Source organism: Ambystoma mexicanum, chromosome 8 (genome assembly GCF_040938575.1).
Source record: "Ambystoma mexicanum isolate Mex_15411 chromosome 8, UKY_AmexF1_1, whole genome shotgun sequence".
Taxonomy (NCBI): domain Eukaryota; kingdom Metazoa; phylum Chordata; class Amphibia; order Caudata; family Ambystomatidae; genus Ambystoma; species Ambystoma mexicanum.
In genome coordinates, this window is record NC_090929.1 from 1,067,628,250 (window position 1) to 1,067,654,314 (window position 26,065).

At 41.8% G+C, this 26,065-nt stretch overlaps 1 protein-coding gene across 1 annotated transcript in view; it reads left to right on the forward strand.

Moving 5' to 3' along the window:
* The window catches only part of LOC138472728 (mannose-binding protein C-like), a 173,316-nt gene that overhangs the window by 133,707 nt on the left and 13,544 nt on the right, over window positions 1-26,065 (forward strand). Inside the window, exons 2-3 of the mRNA XM_069611047.1 lie at window positions 3,145-3,338; window positions 22,689-22,805. Of these exons, the coding sequence (XP_069467148.1) occupies window positions 3,145-3,338; window positions 22,689-22,805 (311 nt within the window). The remainder of the gene's footprint in view (window positions 1-3,144; window positions 3,339-22,688; window positions 22,806-26,065) is intronic.

The following is a 26,065-nucleotide window of genomic DNA, read 5'->3' on the forward strand; positions in this document are numbered from 1 at the left end:
GGCCGTAGGAGGGGGTATACTGTCACGACTCGCTCCCTTTGCTCCCGTTCCCACCACTTGGGGGCATGATTTGGGGTTTATTCCCTACTGGACCTTTCCTCCGAACCTTATGCTACAGTGCTGTGATGAATTGGGAGCGCTAAATCCCTATTTTCCAAGCTACTTCCCTTCCGGATCCATTCAGGTTTTTGGCAGCCAGCATGCTTCTTTAACCAAATGACTATGCTTCCCAGAATGCCTGGCCCACTGCTCCACCTCCACCCTTGCAGGACAAGGTTGGGTGGAGGATAGGTAACAGCTGTGGCTGCAGGTGCAGCAATCAGCACACCTGAGGCGTGTGCTCGTTAAGCAGCTTTAAAAGCCTCAGTCTTACTTCAGTCCAGCGCTGGTCATCGTTTGCAGTGTTCCTGTTGTGACTTGTCCCTTGTTCCTTGCCTTTGTACCTAGTTCCTAGTTCCTGTTTTCTTGTTCCTCCGCGCTGAATCTCGGATTCATGCGCTAATTGATTTCTGCTCCCTTGATTCCCTTTTTGTCTTCCTCTGTTTGCAGGCAGCATATCTCAGTGCTTTCCCCTTTTAGATGCAGCCCAGTTTGTCTGTGCTCTATATTTCTTTGACTCTGTCCTTTGCTGCTGTAAACCCGTATGCCTTAGCCTTCCTCTTAGATTAGCTTCCTGTCTTTTCCTTGGAGGGATAGGGAGAAGTTTGCATTGGTTATTTCGTTTTTCCCTGCTCCTGATCCTTACTTTCTATTGGGATCCATTCCATGTTTTCCATTGCACTTCTGCATTTATTTCCCATTTGATTATTAGGTGTGGTGTGCAGTTGTAGCTAGCTCCTGTGTGAATGCTTATGTTTGCCTCACTAATTTGTAATCACTATTCCAACTTAGGTATTTAGTTTTCCTCCCATTGCTGTTCTAGCCTTTCGGGGTCCCAGTTTCATCAACAGGATTCGTGGGCTAGCTGACATTCAAGAGGTTTATCTCGTCCTCGTGAGTACAGTTCTTTAGTTCCCTTATTTAATACCATCAAGAGTGTTAGTTCACAGATCCTGTCATTGCTTGCCCTCCACGTGGGTTTAGCGCTGTCAGTACCTGTAACAGCAATTGGGGGTAAGGCGCTTGCCGACTTTCCTCGCGGTCAGGTGCTTACCCCACATCCCTTTTCATATATTGGTTTTGATGTCACACTCTATTTGCACTCCTGGGTTCTAGCATACATGAGTCGTTGTTCCTGTGTGCACATTTCCCTTGCCATATTCGCTGCCTTTGTACTCGCCTGACTAATCCTGACAGTTCCAAGCTCAGACTCAACAAGTTAGGTCCTCAGTATTCATCCTTCAATATCGATGGTAACATTATCAAAATGGACAAGAAAGCCAAAGCCCTAGGATTCTATCTGGACTCGGCTCTGTCACTCAATAGACAACTGAACGCCACATCGTCATCAACAGCCTATACTTCTAAATTAATAAATGCCTGTAGACCATTTCTCTCTACATGCAGCTGCATCACTCTTGAACAAGCACTTATACTCTCCAAACTGGACTATTGTAATACCTTATATCTTGGTACCAGCCAGAGAAACCTTCACAAGTTACAGGTATTGCAAATTAACACTCTCAGAACAGCCCTAAATATTCCTTGCTCCAACCATATCTCTCAAATCTGACGGAACACTAACTGGCTCCCGATCCAAGACAGGATTACTTTCAGAACGCTTATGATCATGCACAAGTGCCTAAACAACTCAGCCCCTAAGTATCTGACCGACAAATTCTCCAGAAAGGTCACCGCCGGATCTACCAGAGCCAACTATGCCCACTGCCTCAACGTACCTAAATTCAAACTCTCTGAAGCCAGAGGAGCTGGCTTCCCAGGGTTAGTGGCCAAGTCTTGGAACAACCTACCACCTTTCTTAAGGACCGATCTAGTGTTTCGCTCCTTCCGGAACAAGGTTAAAACTTGGCTGTTTTCTCAATCAAGCTAACTATCACTTCAAATTAACGTTATTTTACAACCAAGCTGCCTGACCTGACCACGCTCATAGATTAGTTTGGTATCTCCAGGTTTCCCTCCCAAGGTTCTCCTCAAGACTATCTTAAACTATGTTATGTACTCTGTATATATTAATTCTGTATATTTTTATTCTAAACTGTATATATTCTTCTAGAATGTTCTAAAGTTATGTTTTGCACTTTGTATATTTCCTACCCTAAAATGTATATAATTTGCACACTAGTGTAATCTTTACTATATGTTTCTGCCTTTCTGTAACCTTGTTGTACTCTAAGTAAAAGCGCCCAGAAACCTCTGGGTCCGATGGGCTATATAAGCAAATAAACAAACAAACGAACAAAACAAACAAACAAACAACGCTGGGCGCATACTGCTTTATGTGTCAAACGTTTAAACGCTTAATGTCTAATGAGGGAAACCCAGCATAAAAAAACAGTCATGATATAGTAAAAATATTCCGAAATGTTAGATTCAAAGGCATACAGGTGGAAAAGAAAATGATTTATATGTTTCACACCTTCGCTGCGCAGTAAGGTTTTTCACATGTACAGTGGTCTGATTTACTCATAGGTAGACTCACGTTTTTTCCATTAGCATCTTCCTAGCAGTCACGGCCAAATTATTGCTTGCTTTGATCAAAACTTGGATTTTGCTTGACTTTAAAACTGGACTACAGAGCGCCAAAACCTTTCTCGCACATAAACAAAGAGGAAACGTTTTCCTTGTTTTCAGGCTCAATGCCATACGTTTGACATTTGAAAATACTGAAGGAATGGAGGAATGGTAAACATATTCAAACACAGGCCATGTTTACCCCTACAAAGAGATTTGTAGGCTTTGAAATAGATAATGATGTAAATAGTAGCTGCTGACTTTACTCTGGGGCGAAGGAGACAGCTTGACATGCCGTGTGGAACAGCTTGTGATGATCGGCTTCTGTCATTGACTACCAAACTGGATGTCTGATTTATTCTCTTACTTTCTCCATGTATAAAACTGTGGTATTTCTCTTGTCAAATTTAAAAAACTAGAGAAATAGACTTTCCGTAAATCAAGCACTGAAAAAGAAATTAGACATTTATGTTTCCAACGGCCTGCACTGATGGAGGACTATTTCTTTCGTAGGTGCCAACCTGCAGCAATGCATGACCGCTTCTTCTCTAGAATCCTGGTGTCAGTAGTGTTCCTGTTCTTGTTTTGCAATGTTTGTCCTGAGCCATTGCAAAACATATGCCCAGCAGTGCCAGGGCCAGCAGGCCTTAATGGTAGAGATGGGAGAGACGGCAAAGATGGGGCTCCTGGGTCTACTGGAATCCAAGGTAAGGCAATTCAAAGAAGAATGTTGCTCCAGAACAATATATCTGCTTCATGACACATGCTCTTTGTCATATACTAAATGCAAAAAAACAACAACAGACTCGGAAATGCATTTCCACAGCCTACTCCTTGTTACAAAATAGCCAGCATACATTGTTTGGATCCCTAAAAGCTCCACAGGAGAATGATATCGATGGACACATTTCTGAAGATGTTCGGAAAGAAGAGCTGGAAAAATTGTACATTGGCCCTACAGATGCTAACACTCAATTAATATCATAGAAAATTCTTCAACGTGCCTATTGGCATCTCGCTCGCACTCAAAAGATTCAGGGCCTTGGCTGGGGAGGGAGCTGAATCCTAAATCCACATACATGCCCCCCCCCCGTTAAGAGACTATGCTTGAACATTTTTAGAGTTATAGCTGCAGCGTTAGGGTGTCCCTTAGCGATCTCACCCTCCCTGACTCTGCTTGGTATTTCCAACTTACAATGGAGAGTGTTATCTTTGGCTAGTACCAGGAGAATAATACTAAGGCATTGCAAGGGTGAAGCGACTAACTTACATCTAGAATGTCTACTCCTCATGTCACAGGTGGCCGAGTATGAATGCTTCCTGTTTAGAGGATCACTTTCCAAGGAAAGAGTAGCATGACCGTAGGAGAATTTCTTGAAGAACTCCTGAAAAGTGTCGAAATAATCATGTTTTTTATGCTGTTCCTCTTCCTCTGTCCATTAGTTAAAACACGCTAAATTGTGAGACATGAGGGGGTTGCACTCTAAATGGTAGAGATAGGAGTACCACCTATGTTTGTGATCTTGTGTCCTTATATTAATGGAAAATCAATACAAATATATTCTGAAAACAATATATGTAATCAAACTGAATTGATCTACCAATAACTGCCAAGCTCTCACTTCACAACAAGCCTTAATGACCACTTCAAGAGCTCAGGGGTATTGGTTGCTAATGCAACAAGATAAACCAGAACAATTACCTTCATGTGCCATAGATCTTCTTGATCTGTTTCATTATTTATATCTTCTTAGTGCACTGTATAACAATATTTGTATTCACTCAGCAATACTATGCCATGACAATCTCCTTACAATTTCTGAGCCACATGAGATCCAGTCAGATCCACCAATGATCTCAAAAGGTCTTGACTCACAGTGCAATGTTGGTTCTAGAGTTAAGCAATTCTCAGCAGCTTTCCAGAACCGCAATAGTGTGAGATACACTAGAGGGTGCCATATTGGCCATAAACACATCAAATTGGGCTACCTTACATGGTAGGGGCTTTACAAAAAAGGGATCTGATCTGAGGCAAAATAAATCCTTGCATTGCCCATGCCTAAATGGCACAATGCCAAGCCATATGGTGATGAGTAGTTAAACACAAAATGTCAATCATCGATTCTTGGCAACAAATGAAACCTCCAATACTTGGGGGAGTAGCACTGTAATTATGTAATTTTCATTATTCTTAGTAGGCCGTGCAGTGGTTAAAATGAGTTGATTAGGCAATTGTGCATTTGGTCTACTCATTTTGAGTGAATCAACCAAATACATATAATATAGGGCGGAGATAGCCAACCTATAGTTAAGGTGAACCTATCATCTATAGGATTCTATGGTTAATAACCTTTGAGCCACAGAATTTATCGGCATGGCTTTTGCCATTCCTATATTAGGACCCAGCCCCCCTGCCCCCAGACCGGAAAGTTTCACGTAAATCTGCGTTACAGTTCAAAATATAAAAAGTCTAAAAAAGTGTGTATTTTTCACTTTTCCATTCATTTTCCCACAGGGAAAATATCCACGATTTGTTCAAACGCACAACCCTAAATGCTGAACAGATTTGCCTCAAATAAGAAAGAAGTCAGGCATGAAGCCTCAACGGAACTCCTTTCTTGTTTCCGTCCAGTGTTTTTTTTTTATTTGCCACAGAGCAAGGAACCCCTGTAGCCAAAAATGAAGTCATAACCCCTATGATATATTGCTGGTGCCGAGCTTTTTCAGTTCTCAAAGTCCGCTATTGTGCAATTCAAGAATCAAACTCGAAATTGACATTGGAAACTGCCCTAAAATTATATAAAGAGTGTCAATTATGTAGTTTGTGGGCAGGGAGCATACGGGCAGTGTAAGGAAGGATAATTGGTGAAAGTTTGGGACTTGGGGATAGCGTGATATTTTTTTCTCAAGCGTTTGCCGAGATTGCGAAGCAGCTAGAATGGCAAAAAAAGAGTAAAAACGTGAATACTATGATAGATTGAGATGTGGTAATCAATGTGGCTGCAGGTTAGGGGAAGATGAGTATTTCAAATTAATTTAGCATTTTTTTGGGAACATGTATATTTAAAAAATGCTTTGTGAATGAACTTAAAATGTGTAGAGGGTTGTATTAAGGTCATTTAACATTCTGGGTTTGTGTATTGAGATCGAGAATTGTGTTATTTAACTTTATTTTGTGAATATAAAGTGCGTCACTGAGATTCGTTAATGGCCGAGCCGTGGTTACAATGTGTTTTGTTTTGATTAGATGAGGTTTTCACATGATCTCGATTCAGTGTTCTCTTTGGAGTGATTCTCAAAGTCAGGCTTTGTACAGAAGTTGTAAACGTTGATTTAAGGATTGTTTAATGTTTGATTTGTTTGAAGGAAGGATGCGAGGAGTGAAAGGAGGTAGATTAGTGTTGTCAGTTTTAGAAGAGATGAAGAGGGCACAGAGATAAATCTGTCTTATTTCGCATGATTGTATATTTGTACATTAGAAGTAGATGGTGAGGTGTTAACTTTGTTAGCTTTGGTATGTTTGTATTTATATGAAAAAGAGTTCAGGGAAGGGGCCACTAACCAATCAGTATGCACGGAACACAGGTTGTATTCTCCGTTATAAGCCTGCATTACGAGCAGCCTTAGTAATGCCATCTAGCGGCCCATCCCCTGTGCATTCAACCCCTCCCCACTAGCCACTCACAGCTTAGCATATGTGTAGTTTCCAATGCGGGTGCTAAGGGTGTTTAAAATATGACCTTGCGGTGTGGCGCTGGGCCACGCCTTACCTTCTAAGGTCTTTTTCCCTGTTGATGATGGGACGGTCATAAACAGATAAAAATGGATTTGAGGAACTAATCTGTGGTTCTGAGGTGCGCCGCAAAAAAGTTTCTTTTTTTCAATTAAACACTGTTAGCACCTACGTGGGGCAAAGGGTGTTCAATGAAAAAAAAAACATTATGGTCTTGCAGTGTGGTGCTGTGCCATGCTATTCCTTTCTGAAGTCCATTTGCCTACTGATGATGTCATGATCCTAAACAGAGAAAACGGATTTCAGGAGGAGAAGTGCTGTCTTTTTGTTTTCAATCAAACACCCTTACCACCTGTGTAGGGAACTGCACAGGTGTTAATGGCAATATAATCTGCGGTGGCAAACTGAGACTGCCAGGAACAATACTGCAGCCTGCGGTTATGGACCCTTATTTAATTTCACCCTTTAACCTAGGTGGCTGGTGGTTAGCAGTCGGATTGCCTGTTGTCATGTTGCTTAATGTTAAACCAACCTCCTCCCCATTTTAAAACATTTTTTAAACTGTTACAGTGGTTATGAAAATATCCATTGTGGGGTTAAGGAGGTTATGGAAGGGATAGGGAGTGGATGTAGAGAAGATAGATGGAAAGTAGACAATTCTTTTAATCACAAGTTTTGTCTTTTTTTTTAATTGACAGTCATTAAAAACAAACCTGAAAAGGGAGTAAACCAGCTCTCAAAAAACCAAAACAAAAACTGTCAATTTTGCCCATGCCCCACCCATTTACTTGCCTCAAAAGTGGTTTCATCCAATGCTATCGGCAGATAACATGTCCTGCAGGTATAAATGCCACCTACTGAAGACCTGCTTTGGCATGGAGGATCTAACGCAGCGGCGGCAGAGAAGAGACACCCATCATTGGTACCACATGGATTTGACAGGAGAGGTCCTGAGAATGACGTTGTTGGTGGTTGTGGTTTTGCTTCCTTTACAGACTATGGCATTGCAGTTTCTGTGGTGGGTTGCAGGGAATTGCAATCAAGGCAGATTGCCAGTTGCTGGAACCGGCTTATGAAACAATAATCTGCGTGCCGCCATTGGTAACAAATCAGGTGGTTGACAATCACCCTGGTGCCCAGGCTCTGCACAGGAACCATAGAGAATCCTCTCCTGCACACCATGCCACAAAGTGTCCACTGTCCCTATTCAATGTCCAAAAGTGGAGTGTCTTTACTGAGTTGGAAGTACTGGCAACACAGGAAAGGTGTGAAACTCCTGCCACGGGACAGTGACGAGGTGGGTCTCTTCAGCACTAAAGGGTGCCTTGGGATGTATCCCCATCTCCAGAAAAAAAGAAAATAGAAAATAAATAATTGAACAAAAAGGATAACAAAATCCTTAAAAGGGAATACAAAAACCAAAAACTAATTTGAAACAAACAAACCAACAGAAAACAAAGTACAACACATGGAAAACACACAGGGAAAGAGAACAGAGAAAACTAGGTTTCTTGGTACAGCTGGTCGGTTGGGCGACTCATTATATATTCAGATCAAAAAGAATATGACTCTTTGTGACTAAATGTGGATGGGGACAGGAATAACCCCTTACTTCCAAGGAATTTAGAATACGTCGCAGGTCACTGGATTGACGGTAAGCCAAGGTAAACCTGTCAAAAATCAAGATACAAGTATGTCAAAGACATAAGAAAAAAATCCAGGACAAAGCGCCCTTTAAGGTTGTGAAAGTTGTTGTATTATTTTAATTTTCCAAAAAAGGAACATCCAATGTTTTAACATTCGCCCTTATAATGATTGACACGTGTTTCGGCCCATGTGGCCTTTCTCAAAACAGGGCTAGTGCGGTCATACTGGTAATGACAGACTTTTATGATGGAAAAATACACAATAATAAGAAAAAGAGTCAAGTAATTATGATGCAACATCCAGTTATAAGCAACAAATCACCATGATAAATCAAAAAAACATCAAAATCAACCAAATTAGAGAGATTGTTGGCATCATATCAAAAAATTAAATAGAAAACAATAGGTCATACATTTATTATGTGAACGGGGCAAGGAGAGAAAAAGGGAGGGAAGGTGGAAAAACAAACACACATACAGAGACAAAAAATGGATAATCAATTAGTCACGGTTTGTCTTAAGTTTGTAATTAGAAAAGAAGCTTCTCAATAAGCTAATTTACCCACACCAAGGGTGAGTAGCTCCTCTTGCAATAGAGCTGGGGGTCGCGTAACTAAATACGTTGGGCCAAATCCCATTTATATGTAGTATATTATCAAAACAAATTGTGTTTTTAATATCAAATCATACATCATATATTTATATCATAGAAATGATAGTGTGTAGGGGCAGAACATTGTCCAATTTCGTATGTTCTACGTCGTTCAGACCATAGTAACTGTAAATGTACTTTCCTGGTATGCACATTGGAGCCAATTTATACTTTTGACACTATATTAAAAAATCGTATCCCGCTATACTGTGTTAAATTGGGCTTCAAATGTTGTGCTTAAGAATCTTCTAAATGAAGTATAACTAAATATTTAAAAAATACTTGTATTAGGAGCGTAAATTGTTAAATGTTATGAAACACATGTCAATCATTATAAGGGCAAATGTTAAAACATTGGATGTTGCTTTTTTGGAAAATTAAAATAATACAACAACTTTCACAACCTTAAAGGGCGCCTTGTCCTGGATTTCTTTCTTATGTCTTTGACACAGGGAAAGAGTTTTGCGTAGGAAATAGTGCTCTTTCTACGTATGTTATAGGTATGTTTTTCCTTATATAAATATTCAGACGAATCTCGATTTGGAACTCGAATGTCGAATTTTAGTACTGCTCACATTGTGGTTTGAATCGCGAAGTTAAGCAAAATAGTGTGTTTTTCCCGTTTTTATTGAACCTTTTCCAAAAAAGAATACAATTAATTATTATTTTTTCGTAGTGTTTACATTCTCCCTTCACATAAAATAAAGTTTTCGGAAGATTAAAATGTAGTTTTTGTTTCATTGGGCATATATGTGATATATGATAAATGATATATATGATATATCACATATCATATGGTTCTCTAACTACAAGAGTGGTAAAGCATTTTCATTCTAGAATCTCGCAGCAATGTTACTTAATCTACTCTCCACCAACTCAATATTGTCTGAATAATGTGTAGCATTAAACATTCTCAAATCATTTTTAGGCGGAGGATAGAATAAGGTAAACTTTGAAAACATCATTTGCTCTGGTTCTTGATTCATATAGGGTCTTCATATCTCTCCTTTTTTGTTAATTTCTGATCTCAATACTCAAAGACAAAATCTAAACAATATATGAAACTCATGCACATGTGTTTGGAGATGAGTGACTAATGAAAGAGGGAATATTTTGATATGTGTGATATTCGATGTGCTGAGAAACTATTATTTGTTTCTATATTCAATTTGCGAACTAATAATGTACTGGGATGAGGAAGAGTGCGTTATGGGTATGCGATCTAGATTGGGAATGAGTGGTTGAAATAGAAATAAAAACAGAAATCAGTGTAATCACATGTTATGAGTAGTGTTTGACTATATATAAATACGGTTCAATGAATACAGCGTTTGCTCATTTTTATCGATACTTTTCATGAATCTAGATTTCATATCAGCATGTCCGTCTTCCTAGTCCCAGTACTTTCCTAGATCTCGTTCTGAGTATTATTATTCATTTTTTTTATAGGATATTTTAATTTTTTATGTGCAAGGTATATTTTTTCAGAAGTGAAATAGGCATGATTTAATTTTCTGTTGGTCACAGAAACCCACAAACACCACATCACTCTTCCACATTTAAGAACCACTCTACCACCAACTCACTCTTCCTCATCACAGTCCCCAACTAACCCTGTCTCGTTATTCCTTGTCACAGTGCCCAGCCAGCCCACCTCACCCTTCTTCATCACAGTCCCCAACTCCACAACTTCAGTCTTCATTATTATTATTATTATTATTATTATTATTATTATTATTATTATTATTATTATTATTATTGTATTTATTGAGTGCTGGCCTAGCTCCAAGAAGCAGCATAGTGCTTTACAGGGGTATACAACAATAAAGATACACAACAGAGTGCTTTACAGTCTCCCAGTAACACCACCTTGCTCTTCCTCATCACAGTACACCATTACTTATCCCATTTTATCTAATGGACAAAAAGAAATATGAAATACTTGATGAACCCGATGTTGCACAGCTCAAGGACAGATATTGATAAATTATATGACATCAGGTAAATTCACAGAGAAAAAGCCAAAATGACAGGCTGCGAGAGGTATAGTATAACATAAGCCCTTGAAATTCAGAGAAACAACTTTAGTTAAGGGATAGTCAAGGTGAATACGTTCAGTGCAAGAAAACACTTGAAATTCAGTGAAAATATTTTAGTTGACGCACCATTAAGGTGAAACAATCTGATGAAGTGATGTTACGGTACCGATTTAACACCACAAAACCCCTGAAATTCGGCAGTACTGGAACCTGCCCACTTAACTATGATGCCCCCATTGTGTGGTTCCTAAGGACGTTGATGATAATACAAATGGCATCACTGATTATATCACATATGACATTACTTATGACATCACTGGTACAAAACGTGTGTTTCTGCATATAAGAGTGGATTCAGCATGGTTGGAGTTTGTGATATGGTGAAGTATCTGGGTAAGCTGCCTGCATATTTACATTTCCTAGTATCCTAGTATGTCGCACAAATGCATTGATATTGCAATGTACCATGTGACTTTCACTGAATGGCCACATGTTCAAGCAGATTCTCCGCTCACCCTGACATCTATGTGTACGTATGATGCCATAAGTGATGTTGTGGAAACGTGCCAAAAATCTGCCTTTGGCCTACCACTAGTGGGCGATCATGCATCAGATTTAGACAAACTCCTAGGGAGTGTGGATCACTATGCCCCCCTGCTCTTTGTGCACTGTGTTACTTCTAGATTACTCCTAACAACATACATCTTACTCCTATAGACACATTAACATAAGACACAAAGAAAGCACATGAATCAATTCAACAATAGAAACACTTTTATTCATACATAGCAATCAATGCATGATGCAAACTACTACTATAATGCACATCTCAAATTCACACCTTTTGTACTATTGGTGCAAATCTACCATGCAGTGAACTGTAAGCCTTACAGGCTTCTAATGCAAGCCTGTGATAGCTGGATCTATTATGTCTAAATACAATATACATATGGCAAGTGTCAGCATTCAGCATTCCTCTCCAATCCACACCATTCCTCCCTCACTCTCTCTAAGACAATCCCTGTCTGATGTCCCCTTCTCCAAACCCCAAAACTCTGTGTGAGTGTCTGTCCTAATCAATCAGTTTAGGCCATAAACCATACTTCCCATTTGCATGTGCAAGCTACCCTTGGTCTCACCTCGAATGTGTCCCATCTATCCCCTCTCCAGCTCCCTTTGCCAAGTCTGGTCTCTCGAACTGCCTCTGCCAAGCTCATCAATCTCTCCAAAGCTGGTCTGCAAAGGCTGCATCACTGCCACACCAAATGCCTCTCTCTCAATGGCACCTTCCTTTCATGTTCCTCTCGATCTCATGCCAAGCAGATGTCTCTCTCTACTTCAATTTCAGGCTTCCAGTTATAGTGTCAATTCACGTCACACTTTCTCCATGGTTATATGTCTCTCTCTTAGCCAAAATGCCTCTCAGTAAATGTCAGCAATTCTACATTTGAGCAGTGCCTAAACGTCTGTGTTGCATATACTTTAGTTGTTCAATCACTCTGTGTTCTGGTCAATGTGACATGTTCTACATATTAATACCATATCTATGCCATGGCCTTCTGTCTGCGGTACCATCCTACCATCTCATATATTTCTCAATTCAGAATCCCTCTATCCACAGAGAGCAGACCATCTCTCCTCTCCATGCAAAAACACTCCCTGCTGCCTGGCGCTGCCCCCACCTTTTCTCTGTCTGCGAAGCACCAGCCCAAGGCTGATTAGGCCTCCCTTCTCCATGTCTCTACTAAGGCAAAGGCGACCTCTTATCAACCAAACTGTTTACGCATTCCTGGTACACTAACTCATAACAATCTCTCCGCAGTCCACGGCTCTTCTCTGTCTCATTCAGAATTGATTCATAATGCCATAGGCCTCATTCTTTCTCTAGTGCTTACTCTCTCACTCACAAAACCAAGCGCTATCTATAATGCAAACCTAATGCATATTCTAAGTGCACACTCAATGCGTGTCTCTACAATGTATACATAATACATAACAACATATCTCTACATGTGTAACGTGTCTCTACATGGCACTTCAAATATAACAGGCCTCATTCTATAAGCAAATACAAATGCATACAAAGTGGCAGTCTAATGATGTGGATAGTCTAATGATGTTACTACTAATCAATACTAATCAAAATATATGATGGATAACTAAACAGAATGCAATGATTAATAACTAAATCCCTAAATTGGTAGGAATGGTGGGTAATTATTCTATAACAATGAGTAATGATTCCATAATGATTCCATAATGATAACATAATGATAACAAACCAGGCTTCTCCATACTATCTGGTTCTACAATCTGTCCTATTATCATTATATAATCATTAGTAACTATTTATCAAAACATGCCTCTATGTCACATGCTAAATCAGGAAAAATTGCAAAGGGAAAAAACATTCTATATCTCATAATGCAAAAAAAAAACCTAAACAATGCAAGCATTTCACTCTATCAGTGGCAAGCTAAAATTCAAATGCATATTCAAGTTTCTCATAACAAAAAGTCAAGTCAGAAGTCAAAGCCAAAAGCGTGTCCGCCAGCAGATTATTCTCAATGAAAATGCAATGCATAGAATCAATGTGTCAACCACAAAATGTCAATATCACTTTCACAGGTGTCAAAGCTCATTTCAGATGTCAGTAGCCAAACAGGCCAAGTCAATTCATTACAGATCAATGCATACATTCAGTGTATACATCCAGTGTATTGGTCATACAGGCCAATTAATTTACATTTCCAGTTCAAGTTATTCCCAGGTTCGCACTACATGTCAGTCTGTGATCAAATCAGTTGTTGCCAACAGAATATATGTGTGTCCTCACATCTGTGCAAGATTCCAATTCAGTACAAATCCAGTTCTAATGCCTTTATCTGAGCCAAGGAATATCAACAAAGCGTGTCAATGAAGCGAGTGTTCACAAATGGGTCACAATGTGTATATGTTCAGCAAACATGTGTATGGGCATCAAAGCATAGCCCAAAGCAAAAAGTAGCTCCAGCTGCAAACGGCACTCGAGTGTGTGTCCTGCAAACAGACAATTTTAGCGACAGATTCCAGAGCCTCACTGCTGCGAGCTCTATCTCGACGATGTCTCAACTTTCCCTATTCTAAAGCTTTCCCTAGTATATCCTCTTTTGATAGCAATGTATTATTCACGTGGCACTCATTCAGAGTATTTGCAAATCAATGCAGATGGCAACGCTCCTCTGGCAATTCCATTCAATTCACATAGGCCAAAACTCCAGATTCAAATTCTCTTCTTCCTTGCAAGGTCATGCTGTTGCCATAACAGTTGTTGCCATGCCATGCCATCTCATGCTCGTATTCCAGTTCATGCCATGCTAGTTCCATGCTCTTCTCATGAGGGACCAGCCAAAGTTGGATGCAAGTGCAAATTTTGAAGCACCATGGTGTCAGATCAATGCTCTCTCTCTTTCACTCAAGAGACAAAGCTTCACTGCTTTTCAAACGTGGTTAGTATCAGGAATTCAAATGCTTTCAGAGCACGTCTTCCTGCTCATTCTCATTTCTCTATTCTCCTCAGGCCCAAACTTGTGTCTGGTTCTGGTTCACAAGGTAAGGCATTCCAAATGGATTCTCTTTACAACACAGCCCACAAACGAATGTCTCTCTTTTTTGCTGAACATCTTTCACTCTCTTGACACAGAATGCTGCAAGGTGTCTACAGTCAGTCACGATCTTCACTTTCCATGGCTTAAGTTGTCATGCCAGGAAAATCTGGTAGCAAGCAGGTTTTCTGGGTACCTTCTCAAAGCACAGTCATAGACAAAGCTACACCCTAAGGCTTCAAATCGGTCGGTCGGCATTCCCCAGAAGTGCTGCTGCAAAACGTAGCAAAAGTCAGATGGTGTCACATCACAAGGTGACAAAGCTTCAAATGTCTGTGCTGCTTTAAAACAGCCCACTGCAAAGTCACAATGGTTTCATCAAGGTCTGGTCAATCTTGTCTGGTCAGTTCATGCTGTCAGTCGTCATGCTGCTGCCAATCATGGGCTGGTCAATTCATGCGATGCAGTCTGGTCAGTCATCAAATGCGATCTGCAAAGTCTCGGTCTGGTCAAGGTGTCTCTCCAGATTTCATGCAAAGAAAACAAAAGTGCAAGTATCAGTTTTCTCATCAGTTTCAGATGTTTTCAAAGCCAAAAACAAAACAGCATTTTCACTGTATGTCAGTGCACATAGCTAGTTCTAAACTCCCCATTTCTCTCAAAAGACATCAATGCTAGTTTCTCAGTGTATCAGTTCTAGTGTATCAATGTGCCATGCCTGAATGATGAATTCCTCCTGCCTCCATTTCTATCCTTCTCAAAACAAAACAAGACAGCCAACTTCACATAGCCCAACCAAAGCAATATTGAATTCCTCTGTGTGTCAAAACTTTCTCTGTTCATAGAATCCATTTCTCCTTCCAACATCAGTGATTCATTATCATGTGTTCTAGCCACAGACTCCCCTTTCAACATGATGTATTCACGAAGCTTAATCCCTCCATGTTGATAAAACAAATGAATTTCATTCAAATAGACACTGCTTCCTGCATGTGCAATGCAAAACATATTCAAACAACATTCCTTCCTAAAGCAACAGTCTGCTAATGCCGCACAATGTTTCTGCATAACGTAAACAATCTCTCTCTATGTGCAGTTATTCAAACTCAAAATATTCCAAGAATGCTGTATCTCAGAACATCCAACTGTAGCACGATTAGCGCGATTTACTTTCTCCTGCCAAGCTATCCCAGTTTCTATGTCAACAGACAAAATAATATTTTCACTCGATAATATAGGCAAAGTACTGTTGTTATCACTCCTGACAAAAATGCCATTGCAAATGCAATTTCTATTAAAATCAAAGATTTTCACCATCTCGTTTCTTTTCACAAACCTAGTTTGCAAATGCTTCACATAACTGCCTCCATTCACAGGTGTCTCCAATGATACAGTTTCATAATGCAAATCTTCATAGGCAAACCCTCTATGCATTCTGCACATATCTGTCAAAAATGCACTATCTCTCGTATTATTCTGAGGTAACTCTTTATCCCTATAAACAATATTCAAATCTTCTCCATGCACTACTCATTCGTGCTTCACTCCTGCCAGGCTTTCTATAGGAACTCTGTTCCCACCCATCACTGCTGTTGAAAAAGGTTTCAATGGGTACAAATTAAAAGCTGCTGCTGGAACATCTTCTCAGTTTTCAATTACATGTCTGAGACGATATATTATTGCTTGCAAGTCACTAATATATGGATTAATTTCTGTTCCTGCTACTTCACTCTTCACTTTCAATTCTGCAATCATTATGGTTGATGTCGGCGATACTTCCCAGGCATCAAGCATATTTCTAAGCCGATTTCAAATCACTAAAAAATGAGCTCATTTTGCAGTTTTAATTATTTTAACCCTTGGGATTTCTCCAACTAAACCTCACAACACTTAATTGAGTTTCAAAAAACAAGTTCCAACACTTCTCTAAACATGAAGATACAGAGTTTCTCTGCGAGATAGCTGGGTGACGTGAGGGCGACTTCCTTATAGATGATGCAGCAAGACTGGAAGGTGATTCGTGCATGCAATGGGAGCCAGTGAAGGTTGATGAGTGCTGGGGGATGTGGTTGTATCTGCGTAGACCCTTGATGAGGCATGAATCCGCATGTAGGACACATCTCAGGGCATGAGGGAGGATGATGGGAGGCCTTCAAGGAGTGCATTGCACCGATCCAGTGCTTGAACAGTGGATCTAAAGCTGTCCGGAGGGAGGAAGGACTTGACTTTCCACAGGAGGGAGCGCTGATACCAAGCTGTCTGAGTTTCCTTAGTAGCTATGTATGTCTTGAAGGAGAGGTGTTCGTCGATGTGGAACCGGAGGGACTTGGCGCAGGAGATGAGTTCAGGTGTGAAGCCCTCAGAGTTCATTGTTGATAGTCAGATCTGTATGTCTGGGTGTTCGGTGTTGTTAGTGAGGAGTAGGAATACAGTCTTGGAGGGATTGAGCTCCAAGTATTCACTTGACATCCAAGACTGGATCAGCGAGAGGCAGGTTTTGATTGAGCCTCTGGATGTCCTTGATGGAGTCAATCTTGAGGTATTGCTATGTGTCGTCGGCATATTGGTGGATGTGGTGTGTGGCTAGGAGGGCTCCCAGTGACTTCATGTAAAGATTGAAGATCACTGGGGAGCGGATGCAACCCTGGTAACTGGTAGCATTGGCGTTCAAGAGGAGTCCATCTGAACAAACTTCTGGTGGTTGGCGAGGTAGGATTTGAACCAGGGTAGGACAAGGTTGCTGATCCCCATGCGCTGATGTAGGATGTCATTAACCGCCTGATAGTCTACTGTGTCGAAAGCAGCCAAGAGGTCAAGTAGAACCAGGGGTGGCCGTCTTCAGGGATGTTGAGGGTATCATCAACCACCTGTAGGGTCGCTGTCTCCGTACTGCATCTGGGTCTGAACCCAGATTGGTAGGTCTGGAGGATCTTACCTAGGAAGGGAAGATGGGTGATGGGGCGAAAGTTAACTAGGTTGTTGGGATCCAGAGTGGGTTTCTTTAGTAGAGGTAGGATCTGTCCTGTTTTTAGGGTCGATGGGAATGTGCCTTGAATTAGGGAGTTCGGGAGCTGTTTGAACATATAGCACAGCTGCAATATACCCTTTCTTTTATGAAGGTCTGAAAACATCAAGCATTGTAAATAATGGTTGAGGACCTACAGAAAGTTGGTCTTGCAAATAGCAATTGACAATTTAGATGCAATATGGGAGAAGTCTTCAAGCTTTGGATCTCCAGAGTTTTTACATTACAACTTCCACTTGCCATTCCAAGCATAGACACTGGTGAAGATAAATGGAGTCAGAGTCAGAAACGTGTAGTGGAATGCTGGCTTCAAACTCCAGCACTAAAAGTATTACAACTTTTGTCCATCCAGTACTTTGGCCACTCTAGTTCTCATTGCTATGTTTCCTCACATCATGAAAGTTTCTTTCAAGATTGTTGACCCTTGCAGGCTACCTACCCTAGACTTTACTATTTTACATGGTCAAGGCCAACCATTTGATTTGTTATAATGGCAGTAAGTTATCTGCCATATGTTGATAAATTGACTTCAGAAACTGCCCCTTATTATGTATGTTGTATTCTCTGGCGGACAGGTGTAAAGTCATAATTAGAGTACTCAAGTGTCTTCTTGCATAGGGGACTATTTTAGAGTAATAAAGGTACTAGAGTATCTCATCATGATGAATGCTCAATCAATAAAGAGTAACTCTGCTGGGAAAGAATACCATGGTTTTAAATGGACAGTATTTTTAAATGCAAACTCCAACCAAGCTTTGTACCTGGATACAACCTTATGTGCAGAAACACACTTTTTAAATGTTGCATCTCTCTTTCTTGCACAAGTGATCTGCTGCACCAGTGATGTCACTTATGATGCCATCAGTGATGTCATATGTGATATAATCAGTGGTGTGAGCAGTTTCAGCATGAGACGCTACCTTATTTTACCCAGAGTTAATCTACAGCTGTGCAGTCTTTCAACGGTATTCCTTTCTACTTTCTACTGGAGGTAGCCCTTAAATAATCCCAACAAAATCAGTAGAACATTTCATCCCATTGGTGATGGCTTAGTTATCGATGCTGGATCCCATCGACAACAACTTGTTAAACTTATCTCTCAGCCGTCAGCAAGACTCAATTGGTGGCATCACAATAACAAACAACGTGGGTAATATAATGGATTATTTGAATCATGGAAACATTATTGGCATTACCTATAGTAATGCATCCAATTTATCAAAGTCCATCGATTTGGTTCGGATTTCGGAAATTCTGTACACCCATCCTCACCAGCTAATGATGCATTGTATAACTCCAACGATTCCTCAGATGAAGAAGCTCCACCTGATTCTTAGATGTTAACAATTAGTCTTTGACTTCGTTATCATTTCTTGGCAACTTTTTAACAGTGCACTATGTTCCTTCCAGTACTGTGTGCTGGGGTCCCTTTTTATTTTATGGCCCTAGACACCATCAAAGGATTTTTAGGTGATTGTACGAGTGTGCCTGGGACAAACTGGTGGCAGCAGTTACTTTTCATAATGTTTTTCTTCTTTTTACTGCGTCAAACCGCGTTTACCGCATTTGGCTCAAGACTGTGGCCATGTATGAAAATGGCCAAGCCACAAAGTCTTTTGTTCTATCCAATGGCCATTTTGTCGCTTGCTTTCACCCAGGTTGAGTAGCCTGGGTTTTCCTTATTTGGGCATACAGCCTCCCGCAAAAAACGGTCTCTTTTGTGGGATTCTGTCTGTCACATGTGTGTGCCCAGAAAGCAGGCTGGGACTCTGATCCCAATCCACACTAGCGGTGCCAGGATGTCTGGAGTGCCTGAATGACTGACACCACTGTGGACCATGATTGGTCCACGTCTGGGATGCCTGCAAGAAAGCAGATCTTCTATTGGAAGTCCTCTATTTTGGAGCAAAGCAAATCTTGGATAAGAGAATGGGCTCTGCACCCATTCCTGGTTGATCACCTGCGTTCTCACCGAACTACAGAAGGAGCGAAGCCTCTTGCATGAAGAAACAGACTTGTGAAACCGCTGGAAATGCTATGGAATGTTTTGGCACCCTTTGCTCTCTGCTTTCCCGTCGGACCCCTGCTTTCTTCTTTGATCAAGAAGGCCTGGCAAGGCGCTTTGCCCCTTTGGAGTTATGGGAAAAACTACTCTCTGCGCCTCCTGCTAACTAACTGAACGAGCCCCTTCGGAAGTGTTCCTCGGCCATCCAGTGAACTGTTCAGCTCTACCTCAAGGTAACCTGCAGCAACGCTGAAGTCTCGAGCGCAAACCCGAGACTTGGTACATCGCTATCTGTGGTCCCGGGAATTCTCCTGCCAAATTTCACAGGTCTAGCCCCTGTAGGTCCTGGATTAGGAGAGTGTGTAATGCTGCCCACATCCACAATTCCTTCATACCTCCTTCGGAAGCTGAGAAAAGGCAACTGTACCGTCACAAATGATCGTTCTCCACTGCAGCTGCTGAGAGCCAGAGCGTTGCGAAAGTGCAGGACTCAAACCTACTAGCGACCTCGACCAACTGGAAAAGTTTGGGCCGGACTGTGCCGAGGGTCGGTGAGTACTTGGATCACTTACCGGTGACCCCTTAGCACAACCAATCCCTTTTACACACGAATATCCCTTTAAGGTATTCGAACTTGGCTGAGTTAGCCTGCGGTCCCTTGCTTTTCTCGCTATTTGAACACTGCTTTGCCATCCAGGGCAGGGCCTATTCAAATAGTGGGAACTAATTGTTCATCGTCTCAAGCCCCTTCCTGACTTGCTACAGCCCTTCCAAGAAGACCCCCTTTTTGTTTCACCTGTGGGATAGTGCATTTTTACACACAACTGTACTGTTGAGCACCAGGCTCCCCTCTTCTAAGGGTTGAACTCGAAAGTTAGGGAACAAATGCAAAGAATTGCCTAATGCCATCTGTGTGTTAACTCAGCCCCTTTCTTTGCAGGTTTTGTCTGTGTTTTTCCACTGTGTAACATTAGGAAAAGTAATGTATATATATTGTATAGTTTAAGGACTTGTGTGATAACTGTTTTCTCATTGCTAAAGTTATTTGTATCTATTTGGTCTGGCCGACAATAAATGTATAGATATTTTTCATGTACACTTGTCTAAGAGTAATTTATGGTTTGTTGCTGTGTGTGCTCATTGTGGGCTTCCGATCACTCTCACTCCTCCTGAGACTTACTCTTTACTGCCTTCCAAGCTACCTAGATTGGTCTGACTTGTCCAGAAGGTTCCCCTGTTTCACTAAACCGAAGACGGCCTCCTAAACTTCTGCCCACCAGGTCAGAGATTAGAGATCCAGCTAAACTGAGATGAGGCACCCTTGGGTGAGACACTGTTTCCCCCATTCCCCTTTCACAATGAGACCACCATTCCCCAGGCCTTAATAGGCTGTTGCCCTATTTTTCTGAAAATCTTTCCCCAATAGAGACCACTCTGGTACTGGGATGAGGAACAGGGATGCTGAGTACTAAGATCGTTATGTAATGAATGAACATTGCCTACACCTGAAGTCAAGGGGATGGTATAAATGGCCAGCTCAGGTGAGACCAAGAAAATCCTCAGTGGAATGCTTGCTGGAGAAGCTGGAGGTGAAGCCAGAGAGACGCGTGGCTTAAGTGCCTACGAGCTGCAGAGTCGTTGCAGCAGACGCTGATCATGGCGGGAGCATTTGAGAGGTCTCTGGAGTAAGAGAGATTCTCTCTACGTACAGAAGAGGTGGCGGAGACCCTGGAGTAGATGCACCCCGAGCCGGGAGAAGCGACAGCCACTGCGAGCCTGCCGTCACAGAGAAGAGCAACTGGAGACAGCATAGCCGGTGAATCAGAGAAGCCTGACTGACTCCGGGACGCTGAGGTGGAGACCTCATGGTTGCTGCAGGTCGGGTCGCTTGAGAGTGAGCGAGAGACCGATTGGCCTATATGAATGCCAGTCGAGTTTGGACTTAGTCAAATTACTAAATGCTTTTGATAATCATGATGACATGAAACTGATAAGAACACTGAGTGAAAGGTTTTGTAAATACCAAACTGTAAAAGAGATGAAATAAAGGCTAACATGGAGCAGGGCAAACCCCCCGGGTGAATTAAATGAAAGTGTGAGATTAAGCAAGCTTTGACAATTGCCAAGAGGAGGTTGTAAGCCTTGCTAAGAGTTAAGAGAGGAAAAGCAAGAAAATAAGCACCTTTTGAATACCGATTGGAATGAAAGCAAGTACTGTGGAAAACTGATCTTAATAAAAGCAGTTTTGTAGAATCCTACGCGATAAAGGAACTGTGTAAATTGAGAGAACAAGCATTGTCAAGAGCCATAGAAAGGCGTGAAAGTGCAACAACTGAATAGTGGCAAAGCAAGCCATGGTATAGCATCATGAGGATGTGAAATGGGAATAAACAAAGTACCACTGCAGAGCTGAAACAGTGACAATATGCATACAAGGAAGAAGACGCAAGACAGGTGTGTCAGTTGCATGATCTGTAATGGGTGGACCGTTTTGTCCGACAACTGCGTCTAGCCCGAGGATACATACCGATGGGAAAGCCACTTGAAATACCAGCAGAGAAGCTTGCAATTGAATATAAAGGAAATTTGGTGTGAACTGAAATTAAGGAAATTGGTGAAAGCTAACCAAACCAGAAGAGCTGGAAAGTATATCAAAGGACTGTGTTTTGGTTAAGTTGAAAGACTTGAAAGCTTGGGGTAGGTAGCCCCTTTGCATTGTGAACTATCTTGAACCTTGGGGAAGGGTAACCCTTTCCAAACCAAGAGCTCGAAGTAGCTCTGACCTTTTATTTGAACACTTCTTGTTTTGACGCTGACGTCCCTTCACATTGTATAAAAATAGAGTTTAGGTTTGGACACCGACAGACTTTTACTTTGGACTTCCTGTTGCAGACTATCCTTAGTTTATTTAGGTTGTGAATTCCCTCCTTGGTATAGGGCAAGTTAGGCCTATTTGCAACCTCCTGTTTGTTGAATAAAAGTTTAAAGCCCAAAACTTTAATTCAGTTGTCTGTGTCTACTTCACAATTCCTTCACAGTACTTACATACAAAGCAGTGTAAAACCTGAAGCAGCATTCAGCGTTGCAGAGAATTTACATCAAAACAAATCATGAAAAATAATGATTGACAACATTTTTAACTAGTGTACATTCATCAATGTCCCCTATGGTATCATTGTGCATTCTGTTGGGGGTCATTTGGGAACATTCTCCAGAACACAGAAAGAATCCCCCAATGGTCGAGCACCATCAAAACAGTCAACCCCCGGGCTAATCTTGCCAATCTCAATGAATCCCTATGACCAATGCCAAAGAACACTTCAGGAGACTTCAATATCACAAACATATTTTAATAAACATTTTCTATTCACAGGTCCACCAGGAGACGCTGGGACACCAGGTTTAAGGGGGTCCCCCGGGCCACCTGGAAAACAAGGACCAGCAGGGAACAAAGGGGAGACTGGTGAACAAGGAGACAAGGGAGATACAGGTATGGATCAGCTCACGCATGTATGCACAATTAAAATATGTATGTGCTTGTTGCTGATTAATCATATTGTATTAGGTGCACCATTATTTATTTTGTTTCTTTATAAGATTTCTATATTAAATCAGCACTGGCGGATAGTTTGCAATAAATAAAATCTGACAACAGTTCCAAGTGTTTACGCCATTGTGTTCATGCTGGTGGTAAAAACACCAGGCACAGTATTCCAGTTTGCCCCTACGTGCAGATGGGGGTGAGAGTGGATGGGAAGGGATATAGGTGGTGGGGGAGGGAAAGGTAACTGTGTCATTGGCAAGAACACCCTGTACACAAAAATAACTTTTAAAAAGAGAAAGTCAGCAATTACCTTTTTTCTGCTGGCGTAGACAAATAGCAGTTTGATATAGTTGTGAACAATTGGAGCAAATTAAAAGTACACATGAAAAAACTAAAAGGAATGAGATAAACAGATTAAGCAGAGGGAAACACCAACTTAAACTGAAACGATGGCTTTATAGCCAGTCGTGTGATGCGATTATTAAGAATTCTGGAGAAAGCATTCTAATAAAATGCAGATATTCTGAACTGTGGACTCTCAAGGTGCAGTTCATTCCTTTTTCGAGAAACCTGAGACCCAATATATATTTTCAGCCTGGCAGGTGGGCTGTCCTCTTGTCCCCCCCCCCCACTCACCAACTAAGGTACTGTAGGTGTGGCAGCAAACCTTAAACTGGATTCGAAATGGCATGGGAAGACTTTGCATGTGGATGGGGTGGGTGTGGTGATGCGACTTCTCTAAACCAACTAATTAACATGCACATCCATGAACAATAGCTTTCAGTGAAGTGTGACAAAGTCCTCGGTCTGACCCTTGGAGTAGAGAGTGGCCTGGCCAGGAGGGAGGGTGTATCTGCCAGCTACCCTAGGCCAAGCTCGGGATATTTATGGGGAGAAACCCTGAGGTTACCACACCCAGTGGGTTAACAGAGGCACGTCACCATAAGAAGACCAAAATACCCTAAGATGTAAACATTGACGAAGTGGCTAACTGAGACCTACCATCCAATCCCCCTTGCAGTGCAAGGCTCTCCAGAACAAGGGAATAGGTTTGGACATTCAAGGATCCTCCTGGTTCAGCTTCATCAAAACATGAATGCAGGATTAAACCGTCAGGCACCCTCTCAGTGTGACCTGTCCAATGTACGATTAGCCATTCCTCCACCCATCTCTCTTCTCCCAAGGGGGTGATCTCTGCCACTCTGCCAGTGGCAATGGAAGTGAAAGCATGGATGGAAGAGGAGTGAGGCTGCATGTGCACTGGAAATCTGTTTTGTGGCATGAACCATAGATTCAAGATGCCACCGGAGCCTAACATAGTTCTTCACAGCCCAAACTGCAGAGCAAATTCTTATAGCAATGTAACTATGTTCCTTGACAGTACTGAGTAAGGTCTGTGACATTTGGTAACCAGTTCAATTTATTTTCCGCAGTTTGTCGTACGCCCTGGACAACAGAATATTGGGTCAAATGTTTTTTTTTACACCAAAGCTCTGACAGCTCCTCTCCCGCGTCAGTCTAAAATAATCAGTGTCAGGAAAGTCACTACACAAATGTTCTAACAGTTTGAGTGTTGCCTTAAAATGTTCACTATGGCTCAGGGTAGGACCCCTTCACTCATAGTCTCTGAGGTATTATCTCTGTTTTTCCTCCTGTTTCTCTTCTGTTTATGGTGGTATACGAACACCTCTAGTTTTCCTTATAGTTCCTTTAGACAACACTGTGTCTCGGCTATGAGCAGTAGATACAATTGGAGCTTCTCCTTGTCTTTAAGACAGAGCCACACAGGGTTGCCTTCCCCAGTTTACACAGGTGAGGTTAAAGTGGCTTTATCACTTCCTTCTCTGAGGGTCCTGATTTCTCCCCTCTACCCAAACATTCTACTTCTCTTCTGGTCCTAACCCACCTTCATGATGACTCCCAACCTTCTCCTCCCTCCCATCAGCAGCCTCTTTCCAATGAACCTTCTCCACCTCTCATCTCTGGCCTCCACCTCTCTCCTCCTGTGTCTCCAAACATTCTCCTTTGAAAACAACGAACTTGCTCTGAACGCCTGCCATAACTTTCTTCTTCAAGCACCCACTCTCCTAGGCTTTGAGCCAGCCCATGTATACTTTTGAGACCCCCATGTGGGCTTTCAGACTTTGGCAATTGCACCTGTGTGTGATAATGATTGGGGCCCCAGAACTAGGCTGGCTTGATTCCTTTATTGAGATCACGTATGTTTGATTATGTATTTGATGTGCTTAGTGGTGGAAGGGTGATAAAAAAAACTGGCCCATCATCTTGGAGTATCTTTTCGTCTTTGTCCCCGCATACAGAAATTGTAGTAGAGCTGCTGCTGGTGAGTCCTCACTCACAATAACACCAGATTGCTTGCAAATGTTTTGGGGAAGCCAGACCATGTTTTAACCACATTTTCCTCGGGGAGGGTGTACACATTATTGCACCAGGTCATGGGTCTCTTTAGCAAAAACAAAGAGGTGGTGGCTGGAAGGTTTAGAATTAATCTTAACCTCTGGCATTGCTCTGGGCAGCCCTCCAGACTATACTTCTTCGCCTGCCAAGCCATTGCAGAAGGGGAAAGACCATATGCAAATCAGGCTTGGCCCCACCCCAAAAGGGACAGTCCGGCCCAAACTGCTAAGCCACATCCCTTCTGCACGAGACCACAAGCATCCCCAGACACGTTTCGGCCTTGTTGGGCCTCATCAGTGAAAGTAGCTTGGGTCTGTAGGCCAAGCAGGCACGAGACCCACGTCTAGAGGCATACCCATCCCACTCGGGGTGACAAAGCAAAAACAAAGAGGTGATAGCTGGAAGGTTTAGAATGAATCTTAACCTCTGGCATTGCTCTGGGCAACCCTCCAGACCACTGTTCTTCGCCTGCCCAGCCATTACAGCAGGGGAAAGACCATGGGTCTCTTTTGTCCTCGACATCACAAAATCTGACACTAATTTGACTCCTATCTCATGTTTTGTTTCACTCCAGTTTTAGATGCTCCAATTGACTCCTCACTAAAATAGCTTAGACCCACAGAATGTTCTATTGATTTTATGCCAGCATAGGCTCCCAGAGCTTGTGCTTCACAACTGGATCCTTTTTATAAAGGATATCATCCATGATTTTTTTTCTGAAAACTTGGTCTACGTGTCATTCAAAACAGGACTTGTGAAATCAGTGTAAAGATAAGCAAAACCTGACC